The sequence below is a fragment of the Gadus morhua genome, chromosome 12 (assembly GCF_902167405.1).
Source record: "Gadus morhua chromosome 12, gadMor3.0, whole genome shotgun sequence".
In the NCBI taxonomy this organism is placed as follows: domain Eukaryota; kingdom Metazoa; phylum Chordata; class Actinopteri; order Gadiformes; family Gadidae; genus Gadus; species Gadus morhua.
Genome location: NC_044059.1, coordinates 27,833,811 through 27,843,810, shown reverse-complemented (window position 1 = coordinate 27,843,810; position 10,000 = coordinate 27,833,811). Strand labels below are relative to the sequence as shown.

The 10,000-nt window shown below is 55.1% G+C and overlaps 1 protein-coding gene across 1 annotated transcript in view; it reads left to right on the top strand.

Annotated features, from left to right (window-relative positions):
• The window catches only part of zbtb7a (zinc finger and BTB domain containing 7a), a 16,901-nt gene that overhangs the window by 742 nt on the left and 6,159 nt on the right, over positions 1–10,000 (top strand). Inside the window, exons 2-6 of the mRNA XM_030371743.1 lie at positions 920–1,514; positions 3,287–3,596; positions 3,634–4,342; positions 7,476–9,626; positions 9,723–10,000. The exon at positions 9,723–10,000 is cut by the window's right edge and continues 6,159 nt beyond it. Of these exons, the coding sequence (XP_030227603.1) occupies positions 920–1,514; positions 3,287–3,596; positions 3,634–4,342; positions 7,476–7,920 (2,059 nt within the window). The 3' untranslated portion in view covers positions 7,921–9,626; positions 9,723–10,000. The remainder of the gene's footprint in view (positions 1–919; positions 1,515–3,286; positions 3,597–3,633; positions 4,343–7,475; positions 9,627–9,722) is intronic.

Genomic DNA, 10,000 nt, shown 5'->3' with positions numbered 1-10,000 from the left:
CTTGAATATTTACTGCAGCCTTTCTACAGCTCGATGCGGTTTCACAATGACTCCGTCTTTACGGAGATGTTCCTGAACCGCATAAAACGAAAACCGGATCGTTTTTCGCCCGTTTCGGCTCCGTGTGGACGGGGCTTGTAGAGGGAGCTTGCTCTGCCGCTGGTTCTGATTGGTCTGGCTCCTGGGGCGTTCAGCGGTCCGTATAAATACTTGACCTCACATCAGGGAGTTTGGCGCGTGACAAAGAGAATCGGTATTTAAAGATGAAGGGTTTGAGTGGGTGACTCGCCCCGTGAGGGTGACACCTCGCTGCCGCCGGTTCGATTCCCACCTCTGGTCCCGTGGGCCACACGGCGTTCCCGTGGTCCCGTGTGCCAGCCGGCGTTCCCTCTCGTCTCCACCCTTCCTCCCTGTCCCGTCTATAAACGCACGAGAGGACCATAAAACCAAATCTCTTATTGAGGTAGTCGTTGCACCCAGGTCAGGTGTGTGTGTGTGTGTGTGTGTGTGTGTGTGTGTGTGTGTGTGTGTGTGTGTGTGTGTGTGTGTGTGTGTGTGTGTGTGTGTGTGTGTGTGTGTGTGTGTGTGTGTGTGTGTGTGTCTGGCTCTGACTGCGGCCCTGTGTATATTCCTGACCATGGTGGGCTGATGGATCGATACCTCCCTCCGCTGTTTCCCTCCCGGCCGGCGCTCGCTCTCTCTCTCTCTCTCTCTCTCTCTCTCTCTCTCTCTCTCTCTCTCTCTCTCCCTCTCCCTCTCCCTCTCCCTCTCTCCCTCTCTCCCTCTCTCTCTCTCTCTCTCTCTCTCTCTCTCCCTCTCTGCTCACGGCGTGTCACGGACCGTGATCTGATCCATACTTCTGTTCTCCCCCCCCCCCCCCCTCCCCTCTTCCTGCTATCCGTTGCCGCCCTTCCTGCAGAAGGGGCAGACAGACGGGCGTCAGGACGGACTCGCGGGCGGCGGCGGTGCTAGGCGGGTCGGCGGCAGGCTGGTGGAAGATGTCGTCGGGGGCCGGGGGGCGGGGCTCCAGCAGGCTGCGGGGGGGAGGCAGTGGAGGAGGAGGAGGAGGAGGAGGAGGGGCGGCGGGGGGCGGGGGCGGTGGCGGGGGCCCCGTTGAGGCGGAGGAAGGCCCCGTCGGGATCCCCTTCCCCGAGCACAGCGCCGACCTGCTGGGCGGCCTGAACCGCCAGCGCCGCAGCGGGCTCCTCTGCGACGTGCTGCTGGTGGTCCGCGACCGGGAGTTCCCGGCCCACCGCTCGGTGCTGGCGTCGGTCAGCAGCTACTTCCACAAGCTGTTCACGTCGGGCGCGGCCGCCGAGCGCCAGAGCGTGTACGCGCTGGACTTCGTGGGCGCCGAGGCGCTGGGCGCGCTGCTGGACTTCGCCTACACCGCCACGCTCACGCTCAGCCACGGCAGCGTGGCCGGCGTGCTCGCCGCCGCGCGCCTGCTGGAGGTGGGCCCCGTCCGGGACGTCTGCACGCACCTGCTGGACACCAAAGTGCTCTCCCCGCCGGTCAGTAGCCCTCACCTCCCCCCTCTTACCTCCTCCCCCGGTATGACCCCCTCTTACTCCCCCCCCCCCCCCCCCCCCCGGTCAGGTACCTCTTACTCCCCCCCCCCCTCCGTTACGGTACCTCTTTCTCCCCCCCCCCCCGGTCAGGTACCTCTTTCTCCCCCTTCTTACTCACCACCCCGGAACGGTACCTCTTTCTCCCCCCTCTAACTCCCCACCCCCGGTACGGTACCTCTTACTCCCCCCCCCCCCCCCCCCCCCCGGGTCTCAGAGTGACAGGACACCACATCGGTCCTTAAGGAGACGCAGCTTAATCATCAGCTCTTCCTCCTCCTCCTCCTCCTCCTCCTCGCCCTCGCTGACGGGTGTAATATCGGCTTAAAGTGTCGACTCGATGTATCTCGCGGCCCCCGCTTCAGCGGAATAAGGGCCGGGGAAAGGTGCATGTTGTTGTTTTTGTTGTTGTTGTTGTTGTTAAGGAAGTAGCGTTGAAGATGAAGAAATGCTAAACGGTGTTCCATTAGAGGCGCTCAATCAAAGCCCGGTTCCCCCCCACTTAATCATAGCGTGCCTGAATGGAAATAGTCCAAAGAGCATACATCACATGGCAGATTTTACTTCTCCCTCTCTCTCTCGCTCACTCTCTCCTGCTCGCTGTCGGTCTCTCTCTCGACACAGTGTGCCAAGCATACGCCCACAGCCATGGGGTTACTTTCACACTTGCGTATGCTGGGCCAACTCTGTGTGTGTGTGTGTGTGTGTGTGTGTGTGTGTGTGTGTGTGTGTGTGTGTGTGTGTGTGTGTGTGTGTGTGTGTGTGTGTGTGTGTGTGTGTGTGTGTGTGTGTGTGCGTGTGTGTGTGTGTGTGTGTGTGCGACGGGACAGCAGGCTGTTTCACACACAGTGTTATGTTGCCGTGCTCATCGCCGCGGCGATGCTCCGACATTCACATGACACCGAGCGCGTCCAGTCGATTGCCACGGTGCGCTCGCTTACCTTATATAGATAAGACGTCCCTCCGTCACCCCCCCCCCCCCCCCCCTTTGTGTCACACATCTGTACACAGCAGGATGGCTTGCAGAACGCCCAGTGCTACATCGGTATCCAATGTTCGTGTGCGGGGGATGGGGGGGGGGTGGCGGATGTGGTGAAAAACGCTGAGCTGATGAAAAAGTCGGATTTTTAGATCGTAATAATTGCCGCACGCTGAAGGCGAAAACTTCCGGTGTTAAAATATATTAAAAAAAATATATAATACGATAACATTTAGTTTCTGTTCCGCCTTCATATGAAGAAGGACGGGTTTCAGAACGAGAGGTAACAGACTGCAAATTATTGGATGACCAATATTGAAAAAGCGACTGAACGGAACTCTCTCTCAAACTGTGGGCGTCATTGCATTACGTACACTTACATTCAGGGCATTCAGCAAACGCTTTTATCCAGAGTGACTTACAATCAGTACATTTGTCAGAAGAAGGAGAAACAACCATATATCTCTGTCGGTACAGTAAGGACGTTCATAGAACCAAGTGCCGAGCACTAACCATCACTAGGTTAACCCATTCCCTGTGTACAACAAAGATAGCTAGGATAAGATGCTACATGATGCTAAGTACCATTTCTAAATCCAAGGACGCACAACGTACAATACGTTGCAGGGTGTACAACATACAATAAGTGCCAATCATCCCATCATCTGTATTCATCCCCACAACGTCTGTGTAACACTGAGTGTGTGCTCCTCTCGTCTCCATGGTGATGTGCGTGCAGGCGGGCAGCGAGCGACGAGACGACAGCGAGGAGGAGGAGGGGGGCGGCCCCGGGGGGCGTGGCCAGGAGGGGGCGGAGCCCGAGCTGCGGGCGCAGGAGTACCTGGAGTACTTCCAGCGGGGGGGGGCCACCTGGAGCAGCAGCTGTAGCACGCCGGAACTCAGGGACCAGGCCACGCAACCGCACTTTAACCACGGCAACGGCACGCCCCACAGCAACGGCGGCGGGCCCGGGGAGTACTACTCCGCCCTGGCGGTCCAGGCGCCAGGGCGGGAGATGGAGGAGGACGAGGAAGAGGAGGAGGAGGACGACGAGGAGGAAGAGGACGAGGAGGAGGAGGGGGAGGAAGGGGAAGGCGGCGCAGAGCGAGGGCGGCGGGGGGGAGTGGCCCCAGGGGAACGGGGCTCTGCCTTTCTTCCCCGCCACCGCCGCCGCCGCCGCCGCCGCCCTGAACGGCCACTTCTACCCCCCCCGGCCGGGCCCCGAAGCGGACGGGGAGCTGGCGGCGGCGGTGGTGGCGGCGGCGGCCCGGGAGCGGGACCGCGGCTCGGCCAGCGCGCTGCTGCAGCACATGATGGACTCCATGGAGCGGCAGAAGGAGCGCGCCGCCGCCGGCGAGGACCAGGGGGGGGGCGGCGACGGTGGCGAGGACCCCGACATGGAGTTTTACTTGAATTACTTTAACAGCACGCATCACGAGGACGGGGGCGCCGTGACGGCGGCCGCGGCCGCGGCGGCACACGGCCTGGTGCCGCCGCACTGGGCCGCGTCCCTCGGCGGGCTGGTCCCCGAGAGGGGGCGGGGCCCGGGCGAGAGGGGGCGGGGCCCGGGCGAGAGGGGCGGCGCCATGGGAGGAGGGGGCGGCGGGGGGGCCGGTGGGGGCGGCGGCGGCGGCGGCGGCAGCGGCGGGGAGAGGAAGATGCGGTCGAAGGCGTTCCAGAAGTGCCCCATTTGCTCCAAGGTCATCCAGGGGGCGGGGAAACTGCCCCGGCACATCCGGACGCACACCGGGGAGAAGCCCTACGAGTGCGCCATCTGCAAAGTGCGCTTCACCAGGTAAGTCTCACTTAAGCTCACATACAGTCTGTTTTAAAATCGCCATAATTGCCGCACTGTCACAACAAAAAACGTCCCATAAGGCGTGTTTGATGTGCGATGGCAGAATCCCCCTCACAATTTGTTAGTTTCCGTTCCGCCGTCATATGAAGGACGGGTTTCAGGTCGAGATGTCACAGACTACAAATGATTACGATGAGAAATATCGACAAAGAAAAAAGCGACTGAACTAAACTCTCTCAGACATTTTTTACATTTAGGGCATTTAGCAGACGTTTTCATCCAAAGCGAATTACAATAAGTCCATTTGTCAGAAGGAGAAGCAACAATATATCACTGTCGGTACAGTAAGGATGTTTATAGAACCAAGTGCAAAGCACTTGCAATCGCTAGGTTAACCCGTTCCCCGTATACAACAAAGATAGCTTGGATCAGATGCTGCACAATGCTAAGTACTATTTTTAAGTGCCAGGACATACATCATACGTAAGTGTGTGTGTTAGAGGGGTGGGAGTGACACACAACTGACACTCGTGCACGGCTACGTTAGAGCTCGGCTAGGGGTCGCGGGCTAGCATCGCAGTTAGCGGTAGCACGCGTAGCATTCAACCGATTTTGGTGGGTGAAATTCAACAACTTCTTTAAAGTGTTGATTGTTTCTGAGCTCCTTCACGGCATACATCTGTGACGGTCGTGAATTAACTTTTACTCTTAATTTTTTATTGTTCTATTTTTAATATTCTGTTTGTTCTCTTCCGGGATGTGTTTTAACCAGCACTTCTCTGTGGTGTTGTGTGCCGTGTGACGCACCTGTTCGGACTCAACACCTCCTTATATAACGTTCTGTTTATTCAGCAGCATTATTACTTTTCATCAGCATAATGTTCTCTAAAAATGTGCATTGCACATTCCAGCGCTCGCCCGCAGGCTGATGCGGTCATAAAAGTTGTTTTATCGGTGAAGGGTCCACAGCAAAGTCCTGACATTTCAAACCAAGGGACCCTATAAAGAGGTTGTACCAGGGCAGTGTTATCTAGCCTAGGGCCGCTGTAAAGTGTTAGATTCTGATATAGAGGGGGATTCTTGGCACGCTCTGTTATCCTATCTCATCTGAACTTGTGAACTCTGGTTATGTTGATCGTTGCCCCCAGCAAACCTGCCCATAACATAACTGCACGCACGCACGCACACACGCAAACACAGGAACACACACAGAAACACACACACGAACAGTCACACACACGAAAACCAACACACACAAACACACACACACGAACACAAAGCCCAACTGAAATGCAGCCGGTACAAAGCGATAGAGTCTGGACTGCACATGGCTTCCCTGTATTTGTGAGTGCTTCCTCGAAGCCATTCCCTTAATGAATTAATCAGTGGGCTGGCTTTGGAAACTAGATGCAGGAGGGTAGGAACACTGGGACCCTTTGCATTAGCAGGGCAAGCAGGGAACACTGAGCTAAATTTGCATTCCGGTTAAATGAGGTTAGCGATGGGAGGAGGGGTATTGTAATCTTAATCCTGTTTGATCAGGGTTAAGAGTGTCTCTCGCTCTGTAATAAATCACTCCTGTCAGTTAAATAATTCCCCCCTGTCGCTGTGGAACTTTGTCCCCGGGCCCTGACCCGTAGGGCCTGCCGCATGTTGCCCTGCCACCGTACAAAGGGGCTTCAAAGAGTCTATCCTTCATCCATTCATGGACGTTCTCCATCCAAACTCAGAAGGGAACCTATTTGTGTGCGTGTACGTGCGTGTATTTGTTTACCTAAAGCCCAGCGCAAAGCTCTGCTAGCAACAAGCATGCATTAGCTGCCTACGCTAGTCTGTGTAGCTACCCTGTGCCCCTGCTGGTGGGGAAGTACAGCTAGCTAAGAGCTAAGCTAGCTAAGAGCTAAGACGGTAGTGAAGAGCTAAGATGCTAGCAGGGTACGAGGGAGGTTAAAGAAAGGCAGAAGGAGACCCGAGAGAAGCATTCTGATAAAGAAGAGATGGGCGGACAATCTAGCCTTAGAAAGACCCAGACGTCACAGAATGACGTCCAACCCGGTTGGGTTATCCAGTATTATGTTAGCCTTGGTATGAGTGCAGGCGAGATGTTTATGTGTATTAATCATGCCAGCGTTGTTGTCTGGTTTCCTGCATGTAATTGTTTTGTAAAAGATACTGATAGAATCAGAGTTGGGGTTGTTTTAACAGTTATTCACTTAACGTTAACCTTGACGGGATATTGCTAACAATATATTTGAATCTTAAGTATAAAACTTCCTTTGTTTCAAAGATAGCTTATGATTGACATAAGGTTATCCTCACATGGTTCTGCACGATGGATAAAGTATGAGTTATTCTTTTATCTTTTAGTTGGATATGTATTTTTCGAAAATGACTAATAATAATAAACGTATACTTTTTAAATCCGGGTATTTATCAGCCACTTTTTTCTCCTCCATGATAATTATCATGGCTGCTGGGTGTGGAAGGAAAGAAAAATGACCCGACGCTGTAAATAAACGCCATCGTGAGCAAGGGGCTTGGGTTCAGACAGGAGTTATGAGGAATGGTTCAGATAAAAACCTCAGGTTTACGGCCCCATCGGCTCACCAAGCGGCGCCCGCACGGCAGCACTGGGAGTAGACGCTTTAATAGCTGACACAAACCGTTAAAGACAAAATACCGTTGACCCGTATGTACATTAAAAGGAATAATATATGGCAGAAAGGGGGTTTCGTATGCAGCGGGAATCTCCAACAGGGATAACAGCGCTTAAACATGTCTTCCTCTTTTGAAATATGTGTTGGCTTAAGTCTCAGTTATGGTTCCTAAGTCGACGCAAAGCAAGGTGGTTTACGGACCCGTTTCGCCCTCTCTGACCCTCCTTGCGTCCACCACAAGGGCCCGACGTGCGCCTCCCAAAAATTGTAACCTTGGGTCGAGGCGTCGATTGGTCCGCTCACTAAAACACCGACGCAGAACCAAAACACGTTGACGCCTGCGTTGAAGCGTCTGGTCATTGTGTTGCGTTGACGTGGGAACCATACCTGAGCCTTTTACCCTCCGCTCTGTGCTGGGCGTCTTGTTTCGTCGCATACGCTCGTTCTGATCTCCTCTCGTTTCCCCTCCCCAGGCAGGACAAGCTCAAGGTGCACATGAGGAAGCACACGGGGGAGAAGCCGTACCTGTGCACGCAGTGCGGCGCCGCCTTCGCCCACAACTACGACCTGAAGAACCACATGCGCGTGCACACCGGGCTCCGGCCCTACCAGTGCTCCAGCTGCTTCAAGACCTTCGTGCGCTCGGACCACCTGCACCGCCACCTCAAGAAGGACGGCTGCAACGGCGTCCCCTCGCGCCGCGGCCGCAAGCCCCGGGTGAGGGAGCCGGCCCCCCTGGAGGCCCCTCTGGACCTGGGCGTGCTGGGCGCCCCCGCCGGGCCCCTGGCCCGCTCGGGCCCCCACGGGGCCAGGGGCCGGAGGCGGTCAGACCCCACCTTAACCGCGGAGGAGGGCGGCCCCGACTTCCTCTCGCACAGTCCTGAGTCTCAGGAGAGGCCGGTGGAGATGGGGCCCTAGGGGGGCCCCCAGGGGTCCGCTAGCCCCCCCCCCCCCCCCCCCGCTGGACGCCATATTCCCTCTGCGGACGCCTGTGAGACAGGCGGCCGGACAGAGAGGAGAAAAAGATAACAATTGGAGGCAAACTTTAACGACAAAGACTAACTTTTTCCTCTTTAAACCAAATCAGGGTGTCACAAATCTAATCTTAACGTTTCGTCGTCCCTCTTTGCTTTTCTGGAAACGGAGACAGCACTTGCGTCGGTTTAATTGTCAAAGAGCAAAGAACACTTCGAATCAGGCGCCCACGATGTCCACTCTCTGGGTCACTTTATTTCCTTATGATCTTAGGGATTTTGTACATTGGCATACATGCTCTTATTGGTAGAATGTCACGTGGATTCACATCAACTATGAGCAACTATGCAGTGGATGGGAGATTTTCGTTTCGTAACAGGGTGCCTGTCCAACACCAGGCTCCTGCTTGGGTTAAACGAGGATAAATCCTTTTGAATGATACAACATCTTTTTTTTTCTATTCTTTTGCAGACATCTGAAAATGTACAGTTACCATAGAAACAACATTGCCACTCGGTGTGGTATATGCAAGTCCTCTTCTTTTGATGCTCCAGAAAGAATCCGACGTTGGGTTTGATTGAAGTGTTTCTTAACTCTTTCTCTCGCTCTCTCACGAAAAAAGAAAAGAAAAACAATGTATTTTATGAATCTCATGGTCTTTAAGATAATAGAAAAGACTAAATATTGTGGAGTCAAATCCACGTTTGTGGAGGCTCTAGGTTGCAGGGCTCGAGGGAAGGGGAATGGAGGAGGGCGTCTGTTTCTAAAGCGTTGCCCTCTTCTCCATGCGTCTGTTAGCTTGACTGTGTTGCCTGTCTTGCACCCCCCAACCCTGCGAATTCAGCATTTCTCTAGTCCTGTATGATTCGTCTTAATTTTTCTGTTTTCAGTTCTTTTTCTGTCAATGTTGGTTCCATTTTTAATCGATTCTGCTTTGGGTACTTGACACTTTATAATTGTATACGTGTGAGTGTGTGCGCCTGCGTGTGTGTGCGTGTGTGTGTGTGTGTGTCGACATACAGCAGGTAGTTAGGATGACATCGGGTCCCTTCTTAATGCGGGGGGTACACTGTTTGTACGTGTAACTTCAGCGCGCGATGTGTCATGGGTGAATGATGAAAACATCAACAACCTTGTTAAAATGCCGGCTACACCAACGAGAACAAAGAAAAAAAAACCTAATCGAGAACGACTTAGAACATTTGACATAGTACAGCCCCCCCCCCCCCCTCCCCCACGCACCCCCTTCCTCCTCAAAGAGGGAGGCGACCAGAGTGAGTGAATGCGCTCGACGTTGTGCAGTAGTTCTTCGGAGTCTGTCCTTGTGCGACGGGGCACGCGGGTAGCATTTAACCCGGCCCGCGGGCAGCACCTAACCCCCGTGGCCGGGTTAAGGCCACGTCAGGGAGCCTGATGAGAGAGAGCCAGACAGAGAAGCGGGATGAACATGAGCACCTTTTCTATGTTTGCACAGCGACAGCGGTGACCTTGGGTGGCATGTTCCCCAGAGAGGTGGTCCCGGGTTAGGGGAGGGGGGGGGGGGGAGAGGTTGCGTGTAGCTTTTGTCCGTACTGCGCTATGTTCCACAGAGAGGTTGCCCCAGGTTTGTGGGGGGAGGGTCAGGGGGAGAGAGAAGGACTCAGGGAGAGGTTGGGTGTAGCTTTTGTCCGTACTGCGCTATGTTCCACAGAGAGGTTGCCCCAGGTTTGGGGGGGGGGGGGGGGGGGGGGGGGGGGGGGGGAGAGGTTGGGCGTAGCTTTTGTCCGTACTGCGCTATGTTCCGCTCCCGGGGCCCTCGAGACCACGCTACCATGAGGTAACCTGCAGCGCGAGGGAAGCAATAAATACCTGTCCAAGGCGGGAGGCCAGGGAGGAGCAGCTGCAGTGAGCTGGTGGTTCGGGGAGGTGGGGTCGGGCATGGGGGTGGTGGGGGTGGAGGGGGAGGGGGGCTCAGGGGCTGGGTGAGGGTGAGGGTGAGGGGGGCGGGGGGCGGGGGCGCAGGAGAAGAGATCTCACAATGTCT